Source organism: Perognathus longimembris, chromosome 3 (genome assembly GCF_023159225.1).
Source record: "Perognathus longimembris pacificus isolate PPM17 chromosome 3, ASM2315922v1, whole genome shotgun sequence".
Taxonomy (NCBI): domain Eukaryota; kingdom Metazoa; phylum Chordata; class Mammalia; order Rodentia; family Heteromyidae; genus Perognathus; species Perognathus longimembris.
Window position 1 is genome coordinate 69,214,180 of NC_063163.1, and position 24,697 is coordinate 69,238,876.

The 24,697-nt window shown below is 53.3% G+C and overlaps 1 protein-coding gene and 1 long non-coding RNA gene across 5 annotated transcripts; one reads left to right on the forward strand and one right to left on the reverse strand.

The window, feature by feature from the left end:
- Window positions 1–24,422, forward strand: Adamts10 (ADAM metallopeptidase with thrombospondin type 1 motif 10). 4 transcript variants are annotated; one of them, XM_048342073.1, is made up of 26 exons: window positions 1–319; window positions 2,458–2,538; window positions 4,207–4,391; window positions 4,942–5,288; window positions 7,124–7,280; window positions 8,133–8,350; window positions 9,481–9,564; window positions 9,659–9,804; window positions 10,432–10,475; window positions 10,603–10,708; window positions 10,799–10,945; window positions 11,093–11,234; window positions 13,515–13,622; window positions 14,086–14,231; window positions 14,484–14,547; window positions 15,605–15,707; window positions 15,956–16,089; window positions 16,203–16,326; window positions 18,635–18,715; window positions 18,814–18,977; window positions 19,095–19,221; window positions 19,305–19,434; window positions 20,887–21,091; window positions 21,416–21,592; window positions 21,687–21,846; window positions 23,669–24,422. In XM_048342073.1, the coding sequence occupies exons 3-26, from the start codon at window positions 4,304–4,306 to the stop codon at window positions 23,776–23,778; spliced, it is 3,312 nt and encodes a 1,103-aa protein (XP_048198030.1). In that variant the 5' UTR covers window positions 1–319; window positions 2,458–2,538; window positions 4,207–4,303; the 3' UTR covers window positions 23,779–24,422. The 4 variants fall into 4 exon arrangements, with proteins under 4 accessions (XP_048198030.1, XP_048198031.1, XP_048198033.1 ...); XM_048342074.1 differs by lacking the exons at window positions 1–319; window positions 2,458–2,538; window positions 4,207–4,391; ... (5 more) ...; window positions 10,432–10,475; window positions 10,603–10,708 and having other exon boundaries at window positions 10,804–10,945; window positions 11,093–11,223; XM_048342076.1 differs by lacking the exons at window positions 1–319; window positions 2,458–2,538; window positions 4,207–4,391; ... (5 more) ...; window positions 10,432–10,475; window positions 10,603–10,708 and having other exon boundaries at window positions 10,804–10,945; window positions 11,093–11,217.
- On the reverse strand, window positions 6,311–23,736 carry LOC125348666. Its single transcript, XR_007210399.1, has 3 exons — window positions 23,244–23,736; window positions 13,265–13,270; window positions 6,311–6,346 (listed from the first exon to the last, which is right to left on the reverse strand). It is a non-coding gene; the product is annotated as an uncharacterized LOC125348666 (long non-coding RNA).
- Window positions 24,423–24,697: the final 275 nt, after the last annotated feature.

The following is a 24,697-nucleotide window of genomic DNA, read 5'->3' on the forward strand; positions in this document are numbered from 1 at the left end:
GGGCGGGGTTTCTGGCCCTGTGATTTGGGTGTTTTTTTTGTGTGTGTGTGTGTTTTTTTATAACCCTGGCGGGCGGCTCAGGAAGTGCGGGCCCCGCGCCCCCTCCCCCGGCCACGCCGCCGCGCGCCTTCCCTCCGCCCTCGCCCTCCGCCCTCCGCCCTGCGCGCCGGCCAGACGGCGGCGGCCAGCGCGGACCCCAGGCCCCGGGCGCGCGGACCCCCATCCCACGGCCGGCCGGCGGGGCTGAGCGTGTCTGCGGCGGACCGCGGGGCCGCGGGGCCCGGGCACCCGACCGTCCCGGCGCGAGCCAGGCCGAGCGGTGCGTAAAGGTCCCCAAGTGTGCGTGCGCACGGGTCGCCCGTTTGTGCGGGGCTCCGCGCCGCCCGTGTGTCTGAGTGCCGTGTGCGTGTGTCTGGGTGTTTTTGTGTGTCTGCTTGGGGGAAAGAGGGTGGCTGAGGATAGATGTCTGTCTGCTCCTATGCGTCTGTTTTGTCTGAACTTGTGTGTGCGTGTGGGTATGTGTCTGTGCACGTGTGTGTCTGGGTATTTTTGTCTGAGTGTGTGTCTGCCTGTGTGTGCTTGTGTGTATGTCTGGATGGATGGATGGCCCTCTGGGTGTGTATGTGGGTCTTTGAGTGTGAGTGCAGACCATCTGTGCCTGTGTATGTCTGGATGTCTGGTGTCTGAGTGTCTTATCTGCTTGTGTGGTGTGTGTGGTGGTGAGTGTGGCCATCCAGGTATGCACAGATGGTGTTCACCTGCATGTGTGTGTCTGCATGCCCTGGCTTGTGTGTCCAAATCTGAGTGTGTATGATTGAGATGTGTGTTTGCCTAAGTGTAAGCCACTGTGTGTGTCTTCAAACATCATTGTATTTTCTTGTTGAATGTAACAAGTGTATAAATCTCCATGTGTGTTGCGGAAGGGCTGGGTTTAGAGGACGTCTGACCTTGTGTCTGGTCTACTGAGTTTGTGAGTGTATATGTTTTGTGTGTCTGTGTTTTCTGTGTGAGAGTAGGCCAGGGCTGTTTGGATTTGGGATGTCTGGGTTTATGAGTTGTGTGTCCATATGCAAGTAAGTGTATCTGCACACACTTAAGTGTGTAGGTGTTTGTGGATGTGTGTCAGCCTGTGTCCAGGGCTGAGGGGTTCCTTCATGGGGCACCAGGCCTCCAGGCTGTACAGGTGGGGTCACCCTGGGGTGTGGGAGGGGGCCCCTGCCAGTGTATTTGTGTGTCTGGGTTGAACCAGTGGCACCGCCCACTTCCCCTGACTTGGTCACCGAGGCTGTCTGTCTCCAGTGGTCAGCCCTAGCCTTTAATTAGCAGCTGCTTGCCGGGGCAGCTAAGCCCTCTGCCCCCACAGGCAGGCTGGTGGCAAAGCCTTTGTCTGCTTTCCGGCCAGGGGCTGCCCTGGCAAAGTGTCTACCCAGCCAGCCCAACCAGATGCACAGCGCCCAAAGCTCCCCTGGGCTCCACAGAGAAACACCCCTACGCCCCCCCACCCCCACTGGTCCCCCCAGGAACCCTGGGAGGGAATGGAGCCCCGGTTTCCGGGAGGCATTTCCTTCTGCAGGCCTTCCCCCTCCCCCGCTGCCCGCTTCCCTCCTGCTTCTAGAATAGGTGTGGGGAAAATGGCCTAACCCTGTATACACACACACTACAGGGTCACACACATATATATAACAAGATGCATACACACTACAGTGTACACCCTTCCTTAACCTTCTCTTTAAAATTTACTAATATCACCCATGGGACCCCCAACCCTGATACCCCACTAAAATCATGCCTCTTGGAGCTCTTGCCTTGGCCCAGAACAGACACCTAGGCGCCCCCAGCCCCCAACCCACCTTGTGGAAGGGGTAAGTCCCCCTCCCCCTCTCCCTTCCCATCCCTTGGGTCCTGCCCCTCTACCCTATCTGAGCTAAAAGTCATTGTTGGGAGGGGAGACAGTAGTAAAGGGCTAGAAAAACTATTGTGGAACCAGGATGGGAGACACAAAAATGATAGCCAAGCCGGGCCCCCTTGGCTAACACATATAAGCCTAGCTAGTTAGGAGGCTGAGATCTGAGGATTGTGGTTTGAAGCTAGCCTGGGCAGGCAAGTTCTTGAGATTCTTATCTCCAATTAGCTAACCAAAAAAAAAAAAAAAAGCAGTAGTGGAACTGGGGCTCAAGTGGTAGAATGCCAGCTTTAAGCAAATAAAGTTCAGCAACAGTGCCAGGGCCTGAGTTCAAACCCCAGAATTGGCACCATAAACAAAAAACAAAAAAAAGTCAGGACTAAGACACTGGTAATGCCGAGGGACAGACAGGAGGGCTGTGGGGATGGGGATGGTAGGTGTTGCTGGCCCCTTGGGTAGTGGTTGGGAGAATCTTTGTCTGGTTGATCATGCCTGGTCTCCTAACATAGCTCAGCCTGGCTCCTCTTTGCCCCCTCCTTGCCCTGGCTCTACAGAAAAGGCAACTGAGCACACTCCAGGGAAGGACCCACCCTGCAAGGTTTGAACACCACACCACCAACAGAAGCTACCTTAAGGTAATTTTTCTTTTTTTAAGAAGAATGGGGGCAGGGGGAGGGGAGAGAGGGGAATGAGGGAGGAGGTAACAAACAGTACAAGAAATGTATCCAATGCCTAATGTATGAAACTGTAACCTCTGTGTAGATCATTTTGAAAATAAATAAGAAAAAAAAAAAAGAAGAATGGGGGCTGGGAATGTCGCTTAGTGGTAGAGTGCTTGCCTAGCATGCATGAAGCCTTGGGTTCGATTCCTCAGCACCACATAAACAAAAAGCAGGGAGTGGCACTGTGACTTAAGAGGTAGAGTGCTAGCCTTGAGCAAAAGAAGCTCAGGGACAGTGCCTAGGCGAGAGTCCAAACCCCAGGACTGGCAAAAAAAAGAAGAATGGATATTACCCTTGGTGACCAAGATAGCAGGGAGTCCAAATGTGTGGGAATGAGCTGTTCAGGAGTGGAGGAATCCAAGCCAGAGAGAAGAATGTGGACCTTCTACATCCACATCACAGAGAAGCCTGGCTCACCTCCCTTGCGGCCCTGTTGGAGGACCGGCTCTCAGACTTGGCTGGACCACAAAGAAAACAAGAGAGTGTATGATCGTACAGAGGAAGAAGGGAGGGGGAAGGAGGCCTTGGCACAGGGTTGTGGCCCAAAGTCATGTCTGCAACCAACCCGCTGGCCTGAGGCACAAGCCCCAGAACCACCCAGAACCTCCCCAGCCCAGAGCCTGAAGATGCAGGATCAGGAGCCAGGCTGAAATGGAGGAGAGAGGGACAAGAGGCCTCAGGAACAAGAACCACCATATTGGGAGTTTCCAGCCCCGTTTGGTACAAGGTGCACCCCCACCCAGGATGGGAGCTGAAGGACCTCAGTCCTTGCCTTGGTTTTTTAGTCTGGGCCAGAATTTCACACTGATCGTCACCCCTGTCTTCAGGCATACGCTCTGTACCAACCTTCCTATGCCTCACCCCCCCCCTCCCATTCCTGTCCTGCCCCAGCCCCGGGTCCCATGCCAGGCCTCTCCCTGCCTCCCTCCAAGCCCTTTACCCTTGCAAAGATTCTCTCTCGATTGATTTCTTCCGTCTGCTGCCATGCAACTCTCAGTCCACGGTGGCCACGTGATGGTGTGACTCAGGAGAGTTGTATCCCTATGGTGTGCAGCTCCTATCCCCGCCTCTGCTCCCCCAGCCCAGCCATGGAATCTGGTTTCTGGTCTCTTGGTGGTCATGTGACCTTTGATCTCTTACATTTTTTTGTCGGTTTGGGGCTTGAACTCTGGGCCTGGGCACTGTCTCTGAGCTTTTCAGCTCAAGGCTACCTCTCTACCACTTGAGCCACAGAACCACTTCCCTTTAATCTTTTATCATCACCCCCCACACACACACACACACACACCTTCTACAAAGGGAGAGGGAAATGGGGACTTCCTAGTTAATCTAGGAAACTTGTGGGCCACAAGCTGGCATACAGTAGGTGGTCACCTGTCTCAGCCCCTGCCTGTCCTGTCCTGGGAGGATGCAGGGTGCCCTATGGTCCTTCATGAGGGAAGTGTCTTGGTCATCTGAGGGGCTGTAGGTCCCCCCCACCCCCTTGTCAGTCAGGTAAAGGGACTTGTGTTGGTTATGCCAGGCAGGTCCTTCTTCTGACCCAGCTCCCTCTTCTCTCTGCCCTCCCTGCCCCCCCCCCAGGAACCCAGTGATGCTGCCCAGGCTGTGAACAGGGGGGCAGCACTGTGGGGGCTGCCAGCAGCCGGGGCTGGGAGAGACATGTGGACACGTAGCCCCTATGGCTCCCGCCTACCAGATCCTCCACTGGGCCCTTGCCCTGGGGCTGGGCCTCACATTCAAATTCACACAGGCCTTTCCATCTCAAGGTAGGCCCTGACCAAGGGTGGCAGTGGGGAGGGAGAAAGATATTAAAGAAGCCAGTTAAGACCCAGACATAAAGGGTTTGAGATAACGTACAAGTATAGCTGTATATCCAGCTAGAGAGCTGGAGGAACACAGTGCAAGGTCAGCCTTGGGCAAAAAGGTCTCGAAACCCTACTTCAAACAAAAGCTGAGCTCAGAGGCAGGAGCCCATCATCCCAGCTACTTGGCAAGTGTAAGTAGGAGGCTTGCCATCTGGGTCAGCTGAGATCTAAATCAGTACCTTGCTTGAAAAACAACTAGAGCAAAAACTAAGTCTGGAGGCATGGTTCAAGTAGTAAAGCACCTGCCTGGCAAATGCAAAGCCATAAGTTCAAATTTTAATTCTGTCTAAAATGGGGGGGGGGGACTGGGTTAGGGTGGGGGTGTCATAAATGGAAGTTGGGGTCACTTAGGCCAAGCCTCACAATCAGTGACTTGGGTCTGGGGTTGGTGAGGCCAGTATTATCTGCCCTACACCAGGGTGCACCCCAGATTTCTGATGCTTGCCCACAGATGAGTTCCTGTCCAGCCTGGAGAGCTATGAGATCGCCTTCCCCACCCGGGTGGACCACAACGGGGCACTGCTGGCTTTCTCTCCCCCTGTCCAACCGAGGCACCGCCGGGGCACAGGAGCCCCTGCTGAGTCCCACCTCTTCTACAAGGTGGCCGCACCCAGCACCCACTTCTTGCTGAATCTGACCCGCAACCCCCGTCTGCTGGCAGGACATGTCTCTGTGGAGTACTGGACACGGAAGGGCCTGGCCTGGCAGAGGGCTGCCCGGGCCCACTGCCTTTATGCTGGCCACCTACAAGGCCAGGCCAGCAGCTCTCATGTGGCCATCAGCACCTGTGGGGGCCTGGTGAGCTGAGGATTCTGGGAATCTGGTGGTGGGGGTATTGCTCATAGTGTGGGCAGTGAAGATCATCAGCATTTCTAAATAGATGTCAGAACCAGATGCCAGTGGTTCACGCCTGTAATCCTAGCAGGCTTGAGAGACCAGAGGATCAAGGTTAAAAGCCAGATCAGGCAGAAAAATGTCCAGACTTTTTATGTCCACTAAACTACCAAAAAAGCCAGAAGTAGAGCTGTAGCTCAAGTGGTAGAGTGCTATCCTTGAGCAAAAGAAGCTCAGGAGCAGCACCCAGACCCCGAGTTTAAGCCCCAGAACCATCAGTAAAAAAAAAAACAGAAGTCAACAATGGAATCCTAAGGGAACTATTTAAAGTATTTTAAGCTTCTCAGTAATTTTTGAAATGCAGCTAAAGCAGTACTTAGAGGAAAATGTATAGCTTTAGATAAGCTTGGAAAAATAAGACAGTTGGGTGCCAATGGCTCATGCCTGTAATCCTAACCACTCAGGAACTGAGAATCTCAGTTCAAAGCCAGCCCCACAGGAAAGTCCATGAAACTCTTATCTCCAATTAACCACCAAAACCCCAGAAGTGAAGCTGTGGCTCAAGTGGTAGAGTGCCAGCCTTCAGTGAAAAAGCTAAAGAACATTACTGAGGCCTTGAGATTAAGCCCTGGTACCAGAAGAAAAATAAGTAAAATAGGTAAACAAATCAAGAAATTAGAAAAGGCATAATAAGGGCTGGGAATATGGCTTAGTAGTAGAGTGCTTCCCTCGTATGCATGAAGCCCTGGGTTTGATTCCTCCACACCACATAAACAGAAAAGGCCGGAAGGGGCACTGTGGCTTAAGTGGTAGAGTGCGAACCTTGAGCAAAAAGAAGCCAGGGACAGTGCTCAGGCCATGAGTCCAAAGCCCCAGGACTGGCAAAAAAATAAAGAAAAGGCGTAATAAAATAAGCCCAGTAAAATAGAAGGAACAGCTGGGCACCAGTGGCTCAGACCTGTAATCCTAGCTACTCAGGAGGCTGAGATCTGAGGTTCAAAGCCAGCCCAGGCAGAAAAGTCCTTGAGACTCTTATCTAATAAACCACTCAGAAAACTGGAAGTGGTGCTGTGGCTCAACTGGTAGAATGCTAGCTTTGAGCTGAAGAGCTCAGGGACAGCACCCAGGTCCGGAGTTCAAGCCCCACGATTGACAAAAAAAAAAAAAAAAAAAAGGAACAAGGCAGGTAACTGGTTCATACCTGTAATCCCAGCTAACCAAGAGGCTGTGAGTGGGAGGACTGCAAGTCAAGGCCAGCCTAAGGAGGAAATTTTTGTGAGACTCCCTTCACAATCAATAACTGTTCACAGGGACACACACTGCCTTCCCAAACTATATGGGAGGCTGAGATTTGGGAGGATCAAGGTTCCAGGCCAGCCCAGGCAGATAAGTCTGAGAGACTCCTATCTCTGTGGAGGGAACCCGGATGTGGTGACATGCCTGTAATCCCATTGGAGGAAAAGTCTGCCCGAGGCAGATCACAGCCCAGGTGTACACCCAAGTGGGAACCAAGACCCTCATGTAAAATTAACCAATTGAAAAATAGCACTAGAGTGATGTCTCGGCCTAGCAGAGCTTGAGGCCCTGAGTTAAAACCTCCAGTACCACCAAAACAAAAAACATGAGATTGGAGGCATGGCTCAGTGGGTAAAGTTCCAGCTAATGAACAAAAGCCTCAGGTATTGAATTCAGGTCCTAGTCTCGGATCCAAATAAAGGATAAAAGTCAGAGGTGAGGCTGTAGAGAGAGATCCAGGGAAGCAGGAGCTGACCTGAGCTTTCTCTCTTCTCCCACCCCAGCATGGCCTGATTGTGACCGATGAGGAGGAATACCTGATTGAGCCCCTGCAAGGGGGTGCTAAGGGTGCCCGGGGCCCAGAGGAAAGCGGGCCGCATGTGGTATACAAGCGTTCCTCTCTGCGCCACCCCCATCTGGACACAGCCTGTGGAGTGAGAGGTGAGCCTGTCACTCCAGATAGGCGGCATCACACCTTCCCAGAGGCTGAGGCAGAGGTCATCGGCAGCTGACCATACCCCATGTCAGCTACCCAAGGGACAGAGATAGACCTAGGGATGTCACTTTTGAATTGCACCCACATGTCAGCTCTGAGTCCCCCAGCACTGGGGCTTTATTGTGTTACCAGGCCCCCCAGTAAAGTCAAGTGAGAAAAGAAGTCGAGGAGCCTAGAATCCCAGCTACTCAAAAAGCTGAGATCTGAAGGATCGAGATTCAAACCAGCCTGGGCAGAAAAGTGCAAAAGAAACTATCTCCAGTTAACTAGTGAAAAGCTATGCTGGAGGAGTGGCTCAAGTAATAGAGTGCCTGAAAGAGAGGAAAGAAGGAAAGGAGAGAGGGAGAGAAAAGGAGAAGGGAGGAAGGGAGAGAAAGAAAGAGCAAGCTGGGCATCAGTGGCTCATGCCTGTTGTCCCAGCTATTCAGGAAGCTGAGATCTGAAGATCAACAGTTTAAGGCTAGCTTGGAAGACCAGGAAGGAAGGAAGGAAGGAAGGAGCTCCCACAATCCATCATGGCAGTGGGGGAAGGGGGGAGTCTGGAGTGGTGACAGGAGTGTCTTTGATGGCACACTGAGCAGCTGTTCAGCCAGGCAGCTTGGCCCAGGGGCAGTTGTGTTCAGTCAGACATCTGGGAGACACTGGAGGTGACAGTTTGATGGGGAGGCAGACTCGTATGCAATCAGCCCCTTCCCAAATGCAATAGCAGAAGGAAGGAGGTGTTGGGCATCTTCGGGCCCCACCAGCCCTTGGGGGGAATGGGAGGGGAGCTCAACTGCATCACTGGCTTCCCCCAGATGAGAAAGCATGGAAAGGTCGGCCATGGTGGCTGCGCACCCTGAAGCCACCACCTGCCCGGCCCCTGGGGAATGAAACAGAGCGAGGCCAGCCGGGCCTGAAGCGCTCAGTCAGCCGAGAGCGCTACGTGGAGACCCTGGTCGTGGCCGACAAGATGGTGGTAGCCTACCATGGGCGCCGTGATGTGGAGCAGTATGTACTGGCCATCATGAACATTGTAAGTGCCTCCCCCTTCCTGCAGAGGTCGGGGAAAGAGAGTAGGTTCCTGTCCCTCCCCTAAAGCCCCACTTGGGTCAAGAGGTGCTACAGAAAGACTAGCCAGGCATCCATCCTGGAATTATAAATGCCAGCCCTAAACCTTTGTGTTTGCCTCTAAGCAAATCACTGTCCCTCTGGGGGCCTTGACTTACCCATCTGTAAAATGAGGCTATGGCAAGGTGGATTCGGTCTGAGCATGGTGGCTCACGTCTATAATCCCAGCTATTTGGAAGTATGGAGATTGAACATTTGCTTCTAGTCACATTGTTTCCTGTCTCTGATCTGAGCCCCTCTCTTGGGCTTTCCAAGTTACCTAAAACTTGCCAGAGTTCTTGGAGGGTTTCAGGCAGGACTATGTCAGCCCAGGACTATGTGACCCCTTGGCCACTTCCATCCTCCCTCCTGTGCTTATCTGGGTGCCTCAAACAGCTGTGGTGTGACATCACATAGACACCCCTTCACTAACCTCTGTGCAAAGACACAGAAGCCAGAGGGCGCGCAGGATTTGGAGAGCAAGTAGATAGGTAATGATAACAGACTCAGGATGGCCAGAAAGAAACATGCCTTTCCCCAGTTTCCCTTGTTTTGTTTTGTTTTGTTTTTTTCTGAATTTGGCCATAGGGCTTGAACTAAGGACCTGAATATTGTCCTGAGCTCTTTTGCACAAGGCTAGCACTCGACCACTTTGAACCACAGCTCCACTTCCAGTTTGCTGATAATTAATTAGAGATGAGTCTTACGGGCTTTCCTGCCCAAGCTTTGAACTGCAATCCTCAGATCTCAGCTTCCTGAGTAGCTAGGATTACCAGCGTGAGCTACCAGTGCCTGGTCCCAGATCCCACTGTGTGTGTGCGCACACGTGTGCATGGCACACACTCGCGTGTGCACATGGGCTGTCTGCTTTGTTCGCTGGTCTGCAAATTAAGTGTGCAAATGGAGCATACCCAGGAAAGGATACAGGCCACAGGCTGTGTGGTACAGCATCCAGTAGGTGCAAAACTAAAGCCAGCTCATTGTGTTGGTGCTGCTACCTGATTTCCAGTCTGAGCTCCTCTTAAGACTCGGTTTCTCTTGTTTCTTGGAGGTCAGGTTGCTAAACTTTTCCAGGACTCGAGTCTGGGCAGCATCGTTAACATTCTGGTAACTCGCCTCATCCTGCTCACCGAGGACCAGGTGAGGGGCAAGGGGGGTGAGGGGGCCCTTGCCCTCTACACCAGCACTGCCCAGGCTGATGGGCATCCATACACCTCTCTCTGCCCATCCCCAGCCCACCCTGGACATTACCCATCATGCCGGGAAGTCCCTCGACAGCTTTTGCAAGTGGCAAAAGTCCATCGTGAATCACAGTGGCCATGGCAATGCCATTCCAGAGAACGGCATGGCCAACCATGACACAGCGGTGCTGATCACACGGTGAGGGAGGGCCAGGAGGGCTCCAGGCTTTGGACCCAGGAACTACCGGGGTCAAGGGACCACCAAGGTCCAAATGGTGGTCACATCTGCTGATAGAAATTAGGGGAAGGGCTGGGAACTGGAAGCCTGAAAATGTGAGGAGGGAGGGGAGAGTTGGATTGTTTAGGCCCTGACCATGTTCTCAATCACTCACTCTCCCATTCATCCAAGTACCCGTTCTCCCATTCATGTATTTGCACTCTCATTCATTCATTCATTTGCTCACTCTCCAATCCATTCATTCAATCACTCTCCCATCATTCACTCCTTCATTCACACCCATTCAGCTACTCTCCCATTTAGTCAATCACTCACCATTCAGTCATTCATTCTGTCACTCATTCCCTCACCCATTCAGTCAGCCACTCTCGTTCCTTCAGTCACTGTCCCATTTATTCATTCAATTAGCCAATCACTCCTGTAATGCTAGCCACCCCAAGGACCACTGATTATCTGCAGCTGGGGCATAGCATGCCATTTTGGGGAAGGAGCACCTCCTCAACAGTATCATCCCCACAGGTGAGCATGGTAGCATCCACTGAGAAAGACAGCCTGGCCCCTCACTGCCCTCTCTCTCTTTCTCCACAGCTATGACATCTGCATCTATAAGAGCAAACCGTGTGGCACATTAGGTACTGGGGTCCCAAAGGTTCTGAACACCTGTGAGGGTGGCTTCAACCCTGGGGTGAGCCCTGAGAGCCCTGGCAGGGTGAATGGAGTTGAGAACCTCCCCCTCAGACCCTCATGCCCATTCCCTAGGCCTGGCCCCCGTGGGTGGGATGTGCGAACGAGAGAGGAGCTGCAGTATCAATGAAGACATTGGCCTGGCCACAGCCTTCACCATTGCACACGAGATCGGGCACACGTGAGGCCGAGGGACACAGGAGAGGGAGGACAGGAGGCGTGGGGTGGGGGTCCCCTCAGCATCTGGCAGAGCCGACACCCCTCTCCCCAGATTCGGCATGAACCACGATGGTGTGGGGAACAGCTGCGGGGCCCGGGGCCAGGATCCAGCGAAGCTCATGGCTGCCCACATTACCATGAAAACCAACCCATTTGTGTGGTCATCCTGCAGCCGGGACTATATCACCAGCTTTCTGGAGTGAGGATGGACCCACTCAGTCCTTCCAGGGGGTCACAATCACAGTGGGGGAGGGGTGGGAATCAGGGCTTCCCCCACCCCAAGATGCCTACCCAGCTAAGGGGCTCCCTGAAGTCTTGGAATGATAGGTCCTTTCTGTCGCCACAGCTCGGGCCTGGGGCTCTGCTTGAACAACCGCCCCCCCAGACAGGACTTCGTGTACCCAACGGTGGCCCCCGGCCAGGCCTATGATGCCGACGAGCAATGTCGGTTCCAGCACGGAGTCAAATCGCGTCAGTGTAAATACGGGGTAGAGAGAGCCTTCCTGCTTTCCTTCCTGGGAGGGGAGGGGTTTGCAGAGGGTCCCCACCCGGAAAGTAAAGTGGGAGAGCAGAGAAGTGGGGGTAAGGTGAGGCCACACACACCCCCAAGAGGAGCTAGGAGGACTGAAGTGCATGGGGTGTACAGATGTCCCCAACTAGCCCAGGACAGAAATGAGATCCCTGGCTGGGGACAGACATCTTGCAGTCTATCCCAAGACCTCTCACTGGGCAGTTTTTAACTAAATAGCCATGCTTGGTGTTAATGGTTTCCTTGGGAATGAGCCATCTACTTTACTTGGCAACAAATAGAAGAGAACCTTCCAGGGACTGTCTTCACTCCCTGTGTCCCCTACTGACTGGTTCACAAGGTCTCCTGGCTCTGGTCTTTGACTGAACAGGCTGTGAGTTTCCTGAATGTTTCTAGCTGTTTCCTGAGGCTCAGACTCCCAAAATTCTCTTGTCTGTACATCCAGAAATGTCCTTGGGGCCAGATGTGATATTGAACACCTGTAGCCTCACCTACTTGGTGACGTGGAGTTAGGAGGATCACAGTTTGAGGCTGACCTTGGCATACTTAACAATGAAAAGACTGTCTGAAATCAAACTAAAGCAAAAAAAGGGGAAGGGGACATGGTTCAAGTGGTAGATTGTTCTGTCAAGCAAGTGTTAGGCCCTGAGTCCAATCCCCAGTACTACCCAAAAAAGGTTTTGTAAAAAGTGAGTTGGGGGCTGGGGATATGGCCTAGTGGCAAGAGTGCTTGCCTTGTATACATGAGGCCCTGGGTTCAATTCCCCTGCACCACATATACAGAAAATGGCCAGAAGTGGCGCTGTGGCTCAAGTGGCATAGTGCTAGCCTTGAGCAAAAAGAAGCCAGGGACAGTGCTCAGGCCCTGAGTCCAAGCCCCAGGACTGGCAAAAAAAAAAAAAAAAAGTGAGTTGGGGGGCTGAGAACATGGCCTAGTGGCAAGAGTGCTTGCCTCACATACATGAAGCCCTGGGTTCAATTCCTCAGCAATATATATATATATATATATATATATATATATATATATATATATATATATATATGGCCAGAAGTGGCTCAAGTGGCAGAGTGCTAGCCTTGAGCAGAAGGAAGCCATGGACAGTGCTCAGGCCCTGAGTTAAAGGCCCAGAACTGGGGTGGGGGGGGGAGTGAGTTTGGGGGAGGGGGAAGGAGAGCCAGGAAGCTGATAACTTGATGGCTTTCAGCTTTGACTATCAGAATTCAGCATCTCCTCTGCCCACTTCCCTCCATTCCTGAATCGCACTTCTTGAGTCCTCTCACATTCAGTCCTAGTGTGTCCTGGCCCTGTCCAGTCCTCTACACCTTCAAGAGAAAGGATATGTCCCAAGATAATGCAGAAAGCAGGCCCTCATTTCACCTCATTGCCCCACAGGGTGGCTCACACCTGTAAAGATTGGGAGAATATTGGTTCAAGGCTAGCCCAAGACAAAAAGTTGCCAGCTCCCATCTCAGAATGGACATGGTGGTTCTTCCCTATGATACCAACTATTCCAGGGACCATAAGTAGGAGTTGGTGTCTGAAGCTAACCCTAGGCAGAAAATGCAAAACTCCATCTGAATAGTAACTAGCCCTACAAGTTTCCCTTCTTACAGCCACTGGTTAATTAAATGCCAGATCCGCAAAGTTTAGAAGCTTTTGAGTTCAAAGCTCTCCTCTCCTCCGAGGGAAGATCGGAGAGCATAGGTCAGGGTGGAGGAGGTAAGATCTGGTTACACTTGAAGCTAGTGCTGACTGGTTCCCTCCAGTGTTCTTACCTAGAGCTAAAAGGTCAGCCTGACCAGGGGTCAGTGCTTCCTGCCGTGGACCAGGGTGGCCACTGTCTGAATAGGCCCCTGGTCTCTCCTGCACTGTTTAGCCTATCCAAAAAGGAAGTGAGATTCCTTTTTGCCCCTGCCCACAGCAGGTCCGAGTTTTAGAAGGCGCCAAAGGCTTTAGCCACCAACCCACTCCAAAGATCTGGGCTAGACTTCGGGCTGCCCCTTCGTTGCAGTGTGGCCTCTAGCTAGAGGCCTTGCCTCTCTGAACCTTGATTAAAATACGGGCAGACCATTGTACACTTAAGGGCTCTCCAGAGCAACACAGATCGTTGGCAGGGAAATCCCAGATCATGTCCCCACAGGGAACCCAGGAAAGCGCTAAGTCCTTTCGAGCCAGCGAGGCTACTCCCAAGGATTGGGGTGTGGAGGGTCGAGCCTGAGCAGGCGCCTTGGCCCGCAGGAGGTCTGCAACGAGCTGTGGTGTCTCAGCAAGAGCAACCGGTGCATCACCAACAGCATCCCGGCCGCCGAGGGCACACTGTGCCAGACGCATACCATCGACAAGGGGGTGAGCCCGGGACCCGCCCCCGGCGCGGGGCCACGCCCTCGCGCGTAAGAGGTTCCCCAGGCCTTGGCCATTCCCCCGCAGTCTGTGGCTCTTGTCCTGGTTTGGCTTTCCCCGATCCCAAGGCCACGCCCCTGCTCGACTGCTCCCCCTCCCGGGGACGTGCCCTCCTCCCGCTGGACTTAGGCCACGCCCTCCTGCCAATGCTCGCTCATCCGAGGCCACGCCCCCGCCCGGCACGGGCCACGCCCCCCGTTTTACCAGAGCCACAGCCTTCCTGGTAGTGGCGGCTTCCTAGCTGTGCCCTGATGTTCTGGCCGATCCCCAAAGTGATGGGACTGTCCTTAGACACCCCTCCTCTGTCCATCCCGCCCGGTCCACCCCATCCTAGACGGATTGAGGCTGGGGACGGGAGAGGAGCAGGAACCCTGAGTCCCCCCTTCATTCCCGCACCCTTGTCACCCAGTGGTGCTACAAGCGAGTGTGTGTCCCCTTCGGGTCGCGGCCAGAGGGCGTAGATGGGGCCTGGGGACCCTGGACCCCGTGGGGTGACTGCAGCAGAACTTGCGGCGGCGGGGTGTCCACGTCCAGCCGCCACTGTGACAGCCCCAGGTCAGTCCTCAGGAAAGAGCTGGGTGAGGTGTTCCCCCACCCTATTCTTTCTCTCTCTCTCTCTCTCTCTCTCTCTCTCTCTCTCTCTCTCTCTCTCTCTCTCTCTCTCTCTCTCTCTCTCGCTCTCGCTCTCGCTCTCGCTCTCTCTCGCTCTCTCTAGCTCGCTCTCTCGCTAGCTCTCACTCGCTAACACACACACACACACACACACACACACACACACCATCTTTTTCTGGTCTCCCCGACTTCCAGGCCAACCATCGGTGGCAAGTACTGTCTAGGGGAGAGGCGGCGCCACCGCTCCTGCAACACTGAGGTGAGCCTGCCCGGGACCCCAAACCCCTTCCTGAATTCTCCAGGTGGGTACCTTCCCAGCCACCCGCCCTGTGCTGTTCCCTCCACCCACTTCCTCCCTAAGGATGGGGCTCCCACAAGCTCCCACCTTCCTCCAGTGGTTGTTTCTTGGGGTGGAAGGGTAGGAGAGGGTGGTTCTGGGGCTTGAATTTAGCGTGCTGTCTGTCCTTAAGCTTTTTGGCTGAAGGTTGGTCTTCTACCACTTGAGCCACAGCTCCACTTCCAGCTTTTTTGCTGGTTAACTGTAGATAAAAGTGTCATACAATTTCCTGCCTGGCTGGCTTCAAACCACAACACTGAAATGTCAGCCTCCTGTGCAGCTAGGATTCTAGGCATGAGCTACCAACACCTAGCTCTATCTCCAGTCTTAACGTTCTTTCATTAGAGGAGTCTCCTTGCCCCGCCCCCCCGCAAATAATTGTTTTGTCCTCATACCCTAGATCCATTCCTGTGTGTGGCCCCTCTTTTCACAGCCCAACTTCCCCCAAAGCCAAGCCCCTTGTCACCTCTTTCCCCCAACCTGACTGAACCTCCTCTCTCCAAATCCTCAGAGGCTGGCTAGCTGGCTTTCCAACTCATTTTTTTTTTTTTTTTTGGCTTCTATTTGTGCCTACATCTCACCAGGAGTGACCATCTCTGCTTCCCTCTGGAAGTTTCTCTTCTATTCCTAACACAATGCCCCTGGCTGAGCCTTGTATATGGAGAGTTCTAGATAGACACAGAGAAGCCAGAGGCTTACAGGCGGATGAGAGGATTCTCAGAGGGCAGGAAGAGTTTGGAAGGAGCAGTGGCCTTTCTGCCTGCCCCCCTCCCAACTGCCTGGGGAGTCATGTCCTCAGGAAGTACACATGCTCTCATTCATGAACCCACACAGCACCCCTAGCATGGATCACTATCTAGTTTCTCTTAGACCACTGCAGCCTCCTCCCTGGTCTTCTTGCCTCCAGCCTCTCCCATCTGATCCATGCCAAGCTTAGCACCTCTTCTGTGCCCCGGTTTCTTCCCTCTCCCCTCCCCAGGACTGTCCTCCTGGCTCCCAGGACTTCAGGGAAATGCAGTGTTCTGAATTTGACAGTGTCCCTTTCCGTGGAAAATTCTACACCTGGAAGACATACCGAGGGGGTGAGCAGGGAGCCCCTGAGGGCTAGGGGTGGTAGAGGGTGGCTGTGGGAAGCATCCACCATTCTGGGGTTCTTCTCATGAAAAGCATGCACAGGATATGGCGAATAGTGGTAGGCTGGATGCATCCTCTGCCCACTCCAGCCATGGTGTTGGGTCTAGAGTCTGTCCTGGCCTCAAATCTTCCACGGAGCAGGCAGGGACTTCCAGGGGTGTACTAGCCCCGGGTCTGATGGGGCTGTGCCCCCCAGGGGGCGTGAAGGCATGTTCCCTGACTTGCCTAGCAGAGGGTTTCAACTTCTACACGGAGAGAGCAGCGGCCGTGGTAGATGGGACGCCCTGCCGCCCAGATACAGTGGACATTTGTGTCAGTGGAGAATGCAAGGTAAACAGAGAGTCACAGGAGCAGGAGAGGGGCTGGGGAAGGGGTGGTGGAAGGGGGGCATCTCTAAGATACACACACACACCACCACCACCACCACATCCTTCCCCTTGCAGCACGTGGGCTGTGACCGAGTCCTGGGTTCTGACCTGAGGGAGGACAAGTGCCGAGTGTGTGGGGGTGATGGCAGTTCCTGTGAGACCATTGAAGGGGTCTTCAGCCCAGCCTTGCCTGGGGCAGGTAAGGATCCCCAGTTTCCCTCCCTTCCCTTGAGGCCTGGTGCCTCAAGTCAGGGTTGGCCCACCAGAGTATCCAAGATGAAGCCATTCTGTAGATTTCAGCCTTTCTGTAGAGTCTGAGTTAGGGTTAGAGTTTGGGTGTTAGGGATCCCTCAAAAGTCCTGGCTGGGACAGGGAACCAAAATGCCCTCAAATCAGGAGGAAGGGCTTCAGCTACTGGCTTTGGGCCCTGTTGCCTAGATCTTGATCTTTTTTTTTTCCAGTCCTGGGGCTTGAACTCAGGACCTGAGCACTGTCCCTGGCTTCTTTTTGCTCAAGGCTGGCACTACCACTTGAGCCACAGCACCATTTCTGGCCTTTTCTGTTTATGTGGTACTGAGGAATTGAACTCAGGACTTCATGCATGCTAGGCAAGCACTCTTATCACTAATCCACATTCCCAGCCCCTTTCTTGGTCATTTAGATAGCTGAGAGAATGCAAGCTCAGATCTTGCCCTTCACCATCCATGGGGTGGGGGGGGGGGACATCAGGATGGGTAAGAAGGGGGTCACTATGCATCCTGTGAGCCAAAGGGGCTAGGGGACTTGGTGTGCCAGCAGGGGAAGTCTTCTTTAGTTGAGGGACACTGAAAGGGTTTGGAGAACTCCTTCCCAGCTTGGGCTGAGCCCAGGGATTGAGGAGAATGGAGAGTTCAGGAAGCACCCAAAAGGCTGGTGAGGCTGGGGGTGCTGTTGAAGGGATTGTGACAAAGCCATACAGAGCAAGGAGTCAGCAGGGATCACACACAGACTGCTGGTTGTGGGTCTCACAGTGTGGGTGTCCTCCAGGCAGTCTGATTGGGATTTTTAAAGAGCCAAATAGCTTTATAGAGAAGGATGGTAGGCCAGAGTTAGAAAGGAGAGTGAGGATAAAGAAAAGATGGAATGGAGTTCCTGTCTGTAATCCTAGCTACTTAGGAGGCTGAGAGGTAAAGGATTTTTTTTTTTTTGGCCAGTCCTGGGGCTTGGACTCAGGGCCTGAGCACTGTCCCTGGCTTCTTTTTGCTCAAGGCTAGCACTCTGCCACTTGAGCCACAGCGCCACTTCTGGCCATTTTCTGTATATGTAGTGCTGGGGAATTGAACCCAGGGCCTCATGTATACGAGGCAAGCACTCTTGCCACTAGGCCATATCCCCAGCCCCAGAGGTAGAGGATCTTGATATGAGGTCAGCCAGGGTTTAAAAAAAAAGTGTGGTCTGGGAATGTGGCTTATTGGCACAGTGCTTGCCTAACATGCATGAATCCCTGGGTTCAACTTCTCACTACCACATAAACAGAAAAAGCCAGAAGTTGAGAGACAAAGGGTAAAATAAGAGAAACAACAACAAAAGCAATACTTGCAAAACTGTTTGGTGTAAGTGAACTGAACACCTCAGAGGGGAAAGGGGGAGGGGGGAGGGGGGTATGAGGGACAAGGTAACAAACAGTACAAGAAATGTATCCAATGCCTAACGTATGAAACTGTAACCTATCTGTACATCAGTTTTATAATAAAAACTAAAAAAAAAAAAAAAAAAGAAAAAGCCAGAAGTGGCTCTGTGGCTCAAGTGGTATAGTGCCAGCCTTGAGCAAAAGAAGCTCAGGGACAGTGTTCAGGCCCTGAGTTCAAGCCCCAGGACTGGAAAAAAAAAAGTTAGCAAGATCTCATCTCAACCAACAAGTCATATAAGGTGCTTCATGGCTTGTGATCCCAACTCTAAAGAAGGCATAGTTAGAACAATCTCAGAGGGGCTGAGGATATGGCCTAGTGGCGAGAGCGCTTGCCTCGTATACATGAGGCCCTGGGTTCGATTCCCCAGCACCCACATATACAGAAAACAGCCAGAAGTGGCGCTGTGGCTCAAGTGGCAGAGTGCTAGCTTTGAGCAAAAAGGAAGCCAGGGACAGTGCTCAGGCCCTGAGTCCAAGGCCCAGGACTGGCCTTGAGCTTTGAGCAGGGCTCCAACTTCAAGCCCCAGTAACAGCGTAGTACCCAGTGGGTCAAAGACACCTTGATGCCCTCTCCCCTCTGCCTTTGCCCAGCCTCACTGCTTAGTGCAGAAATAGGGGGTTTGCTACAGAGGTGGGAAAGTTAGGAGTTCAAATCCCACCTAGCCACTGGGCCTCCATTTTCTGATCTGTAAGACATGCATTTCCTAGGGGGGGAGGGGTCCCCATAGCTCTGCCTCTGTAACACATTAATAGCTGTAATAATCAAAGGTCAAAGGTGGGGAACAGGTGGGTTGTGGGGAACCAGTCAGGTGGGTAACATCTGAGCTCCTCCATCCAGGGTATGAGGACATCATCTGGATCCCCAAAGGCTCAGTCCACATTTTCCTCCTGGACCTAAACCTGTCCCTCAGTCACCTGAGTAAGCAGTTGGTGGGGGTAAGGGGTAAGGATTGCAGATCTGATGGGGTTGGAGGGTTCACTGTGACTTCACTTCTAACCCATGTGCCGTTCCCCCAGCCCTAAAGGGAGACCAGGAGTCCCTGTTGCTAGAGGGCCTTCCGGGGACCCCCCAGCCTCATCGCCTGCCCCTAGCTGGAACCACTTTTCACTTGCGTCAGGGACCAGATCAGGCCCAGAGCCTTGAAGCCCTGGGACCCATTAATGCGTCGCTTGTTGTCATGGTAACGAGATGAGGGGCAAGATACAAGAGGACCTCAGCATCTTTTTTGAGGGATGGAGACTGGGAGACCATTTCATTGACTGCTCCTCACCTTTCCCCCACCCCATCCCTACCCCAGGTGCTAGCTCGGAAAGAGCTTCCTGCCCTCCGCTACCGCTTCAATGCGCCTATCACCCGGGACACGCTGCCCCCCTACTCCTGGCACTATGCACCCTGGACCAAGTGTTCAGCCCAGTGTGCAGGAGGTGAGGCCAGGGTGGGCTCAGGGGTGGGCAATGGACACCTGCCTCAGGTGCTATGGGCTGAGTGAGCCCCTCTCCTCCCCCAGGCAACCAGGTGCAGGTGGTAGAGTGCAGGAACCAGCTGGACCACTCCACCGTCGCCCACCACTACTGCAGCGCCCACAGCAAACTGCCCAAGAGGCAGCGCACCTGCAACACGGAGCCCTGCCCACCAGAGTGAGTGCTCCGGGTGGGGTAGGTTGTCCCCTAGGTCAGTCTGGGAAGACAGGGACACAGGGTTGGTGCAGAACTGGAGAAATGGGGCTGAGCGCTGCAGTGATAGGGCTGTAGGGAGTGACAAGGACTCGTGGCTGTCATTCCAGCTACACTGGAGGAAGGAGGCTTGTAGTCCAAGGTTGGCTGCACACAAAAATGCTTTGTCCATGGCTCAACCCGGTCATCCTAGCTGCTCAGGAGGCTGAGATCTGAGAATCCATATTTTGAAACCAGCCCAGGCAGGAAAAGTCATGAGACTCTTCTCACCAATGAACAACCAAAAAGGCAGAAGTGGAGCTGTGGCTCCAGTGGTAGAGTGCCATTCTTGAGCCAAAAAGCTTAGGGACAGTACCCAGGCCCTAAGTTCAACACCCAGGATCAACACACACACACACACACACACACACACACACACACACACACACACACACACACCTTACCTGAAAAATAACTAAATTCAAAACTGGAGGCTGGAGTCTTGACTCAAGAGGCAGGGCACCTGCCTAACAATCCCAAGCCCCTAAATTCAAACCCCAGTCCTACAAATAAATAAATATATAAATCCTAAGGCATGACTCAAGAGATAGGGTGTGGCTCAAGTGATAGAGTGCCTGCACAAGGTGCTGAGTTCAAACCCCAGTACACCCAGAATAAATTTTAAGTTATAATGCTCACCAAGCACTGGTGGCTCACACCTATAATCCAAGCTACTCTAGAGGCTAAGATCTGAAGATGGAAGTTCAAAGCCAGCCCAAGCAAAAAGAGTCCATGAGACTTATCTTCAATTAACCAGCAAAAAGAGCTAGAAGTAGAACTGTGGCTCAAGTGGTAGAGAACCCATCTTGAGAAGGAAAAGCCAGGTCAGAGCTTGAGGTCCTGAGTTCAATCCTCAGTATAGACTACATAAATATATAAAATGTTATGGAGTTAAGGGAATCAAGGACATAATGTTTCCCAGAGTAAAGGCCAAGACTAGATGACCCTGGAGTCAAAATTCAAGCAAGTGGTCAAGGGATCCTCAAGCTAATAGTCCTAGGAATCAGCCCTCATTCTCCTCCCCAGCTCCCTTAGGCCAGTACTGGGCCTGAGTGCTGTCCCTTAGTTTTTCGCTCAAGGCTGGTGTTCTGCCACTTGAGCCACAGCTCCACTTGTTGTTTGTTTGTTTGTTTTTTGCTGGTTAATTGGAGATAAGAATCTCACTGACCTAGCCGGCTTAGAACCATGATCCTCAGATCTCATCCTCCTGAGTAGCATCTGGGATCACAGGCATGAGCCTCCATGCCCAGCTGAATCTGCTCCCTGCTGTGTATGCTCCTTACCCAGTGCTGGTTTGCATGAGCAAGTTTGGATTAAATAACACCCCTAACTCCCAGCTAGGAGTGCCCCGCCCTGACCCCTGCTGTCCTCCCACAGCTGGGTGGTGGGGAACTGGACACGGTGCAGCCGCAGCTGTGATGCGGGGGTGCGCAGCCGCTCGGTGGTGTGCCAGCGCCGCGTGTCAGCCGTGGAGGAGAAGTCGCTGGATGACAGCGCATGCCCTCAGCCACGCCCGCCAGTGCTAGAGGCCTGCCAGGGCCCCACCTGCCCACCCGAGTGGGCGGCTCTCAACTGGTCTGAGGTCAGCTCACACCCAGCCTGCCCTCTCAGGGTGCCTGGTGGGGGAGGGGAGGACGGAGATGGGGGAACCCACTGGGGGAACCTTTTTCTGCAATCATGGGAGCCCTGAGGGAGGGGATATGGAAACTGGGGAACCTACTAGGGAGGGGGATCACCGTGGGTGGGGAGAACGGGGAACCCCCTGAGGCTGGGCCACCACGGGGTCCCCTCTTGTAATCAGGCTAGTATTAGCGGGTGGGGCCCCTTGTGCTTCAGTTACCTTCCCACTCCTCTCCTCCCCGCACGGTGCTGGCACCCTGACTCTGAGTCGCCCCCTCAACCACAGTGTACCCCGAGTTGTGGCCCGGGCCTCCGGCACCGCGTGGTTCTCTGCAAGAGCGCGGACCAGCACGCCACGCTGCCACCCGCGCAGTGCCCGCCCGCAGCCAAGCCCCCGGCCACCATGCGCTGCAACCTCCGCCGCTGCCCCCCGGCCCGCTGGGTGGCCAGCGAGTGGGGTGAGGTAGGTGGACGCCCCCCACGCACACACACACCCAGGGAGGAGCCAGAGGCCGGGAGTCCCGGGGTGGGGCGAGCTCAGAGACTCCTCCCTACAGTGCTCCACGCAGTGTGGCCCGGGCCAGCAGCAGCGCACCGTGCGCTGCACAGGCCACACCGGCCAGCCGTCCAGAGACTGCGCCGAGGCCCTGCGGCCGCCCGCCACCCAGCAGTGCGAGGCCAAGTGCGACCCTGCGCCCCCCGGGGATGGCCCAGAAGGTATGTGAGTCACAGGCATACCACGGGTAGAAGGGGAAGACCCCAGGAGGGCTCCCGATTAAGGGGACATCTGCAAACTCAGGCTAGGTTTCTGCCACGTCACCTGTCACTGTCTCCTCCGCTCAAAGCACTTTTAAGTGCCACTGTGTGTCCAGCCTTTCAGGATCTTTCTTTTTTTGCCAGTCCTGGGGCTTGAACTCAGGGCTTGGGTACTGCCCCTGAGCCTCTTTGTGCTCAAGGCTAGCACTCACCATTTGAGCCACAGCACAAACCACTTCTGGTTTTTTTCTGAGTGGTTCATTGGAAATAAGAGTGTCAGGAACTTTTCAACCTGGGCTGGCTTCAAACTGTGGCCCTCAGATCAGCCTCCTGAGTAGCTAGGATTACAGGCCTGAGCCACTGGTGCCCGGCTTGCCCATTTATTTTCTAAGTAATTTTGTTTTTCTTTTTAAAGCGAGATCTTGTTATGTTGCCCAGGCTCGACCCAGACTCCTGGGCTCAAGTTATCCTGCTTAGACTCCCAAGTACTGGGATGGCATATGTATGCTATTATGCCCAGCTGTAAATTCATTTTTTCATAAAAAGCAATGGATCATGTGTTTGGGGCTCTGGAACCATACTAACTGGGCCTACCTTACACTATTGTGCCTCAGTTTCCTCATCTTGTCAAGGGGGTAAGTAATGTACTCACTCAGTAGGTGGTACCACTTTAGGGACAAAATTAAATGATCTACTGGATGCCATGTGCCGGTGGCTCACACCTGTAATCCTAGCTACTCAGGAGGCTGAGAATTACAGTTCAAAAACAGCTTGTGCAAAGAACGCCATGAGACTTCCTATCTCCAACTAACCATTAAAAAGCTCCAAAAGTGGGGCTGGGGATATAGCCTAGTGGCAAGAGTGCCTGCCTCGGATACACGAGGCCCTAGGTTCGATTCCCCAGCACCACATATGCAGAAAACGGCCAGAAGCGGCGCTGTGGCTCAAGTGGCAGAGTGCTAGCCTTGAGCGGGAAGAAACCAGGGACAGTGCTCAGGCCCTGAGTCCAAGGCCCAGGACTGGCCAAAAAAAAAGCTCCAAAAGTGGAGCTGTAGCTCAGATGGTAGAGCACTAGTCTTGAACAAAAAAAAAAAAAAAAAAAAAAGGCTTAGGGATAGCACCCAAGTGCATGCATGTGCGTGCGCGCGCACACACGATCCACTGGAAACTACAGACATCACAAGCTGGTAAGTGGCACTCTGTATTGTCATCATGAACGGATACTACTGAGCACAAAATACATAAGTTTCTCCAACAGGGGCTCAAGATCCTTGTCAGTTAGGTCATGGGTGTGGTAGCTCACACCTGCAATCCAAGCTACTTAGGAGGCTGACTTCCAGAGGGTCAAAGTTTTCAACATTCCATCTCCAAAATAACTAGCAAAAAGCTGTGCTGCAGATGTGGTTCAAGTAGTAGAAAATCAGTGAAGCAAGCAAGCTCAGCAAATTTGTGAAGCCCTGAGTTCAAACATCAGTTTAAAAAAAAAAAAAAAGGACAAGGCTAGAAGCTGTGATTCACCTGTCATTCTAGCTACTCAAGAAACCCAGCAATGGTGATTAGACGCCAGCCCCATTTCAACTGGTTGAATAGGAAAGGTTTTGGTGTGGTTTTTTTTTCATGGATAATGCTGAGCTCTCTCCATCCTGAAAACAGCCTAATGACGGGATTCATAAGCCTCCCTTGACAGTTGAGGAAACCGAGCACAAAAAAGTCAAGTCATTGGTTAGGTAGAATCTGCCTGGGTGGGGCTCTGAAAACTGATAGCTCCTCTCCTGTCTGGCAGAGTGCAAGGATGTGAACAAAGTGGCCTACTGCCCCCTGGTGCTCAAATTCCAGTTCTGCAGCCGAGCCTACTTCCGCCAAATGTGTTGCAAAACATGCCAGGGCCGCTAGGGGGCGCGCGGTACCTGGAGCCATCGTGGAGCCGCAGGCTGAGAAGGGGAACCCCAACCAGATTGGGTCCCAGAGGGCGAGAGATGGGCGTGAAGGGTGATGTGAAGCTGGAACTTATTTATTGGGAACCCCTACAAAGCCTCTGGTTAGGGGATGAAGAGGGGCTGGCTACCCCCAGGGTCCCTCTTCAGTCCCTTGTCCAGTTCAAAGCCAGACCCCCCTCTTCAGGGATGGATTTAAGGAAGGGGGTACCTATTTGTCCCAGCACCATTTGCACCCACCCTTAAGGAGTCCTCACCCTTTTGGTCGAAATATGTACTGTGAAGAGTGGGGGCAGGAGGGGGGTCTACCAGTGCCCTCCCTCCAGCACTATCCAACCTCCTCCCCACCCGACTCTCAGCTGGAGGGGGTCCAGACTTGCTAAGGGGGACAGGAGTCAGCACCACCTCCCTGATGCCCTCCCCCAAAACCGACCAGGGGGAAGATTCACCCCAACCTCTGCTCTCTCTGATCCAGAGAGGATTCTAACATCCAAGCCACCCCTATCATGCTGGTTATAAGGCCTCGCCCTGGGGCCTGTGCTCCTTGCAGGAAACCCTATATCAATAAAGATCTGTCTTAAATAGATTTCCATGAGTGTGTTTGTGTGTCAGTCCCTTCCAGCGCCTTCCCTGGGACCAGAAAAGACCACAGTTCCTAAAAAGCATTAGTGCCTCACACCTGTAATCGCAGCTACTCAAGTGGCTGAAATCTGATGATCACAGATCAAAGCCACCTGGGACAGACAAGGCCCAGAGACTCATTTCCAATTAGACAGCAGAAGACAGAAAAGTAGAGCTATGGACCAAGTGTTAAGAGTGCCAACCTTTGGGCTGGGAATATGGCCTAGTGGCAAGAGTGCTTGCCTCCTACACATGAG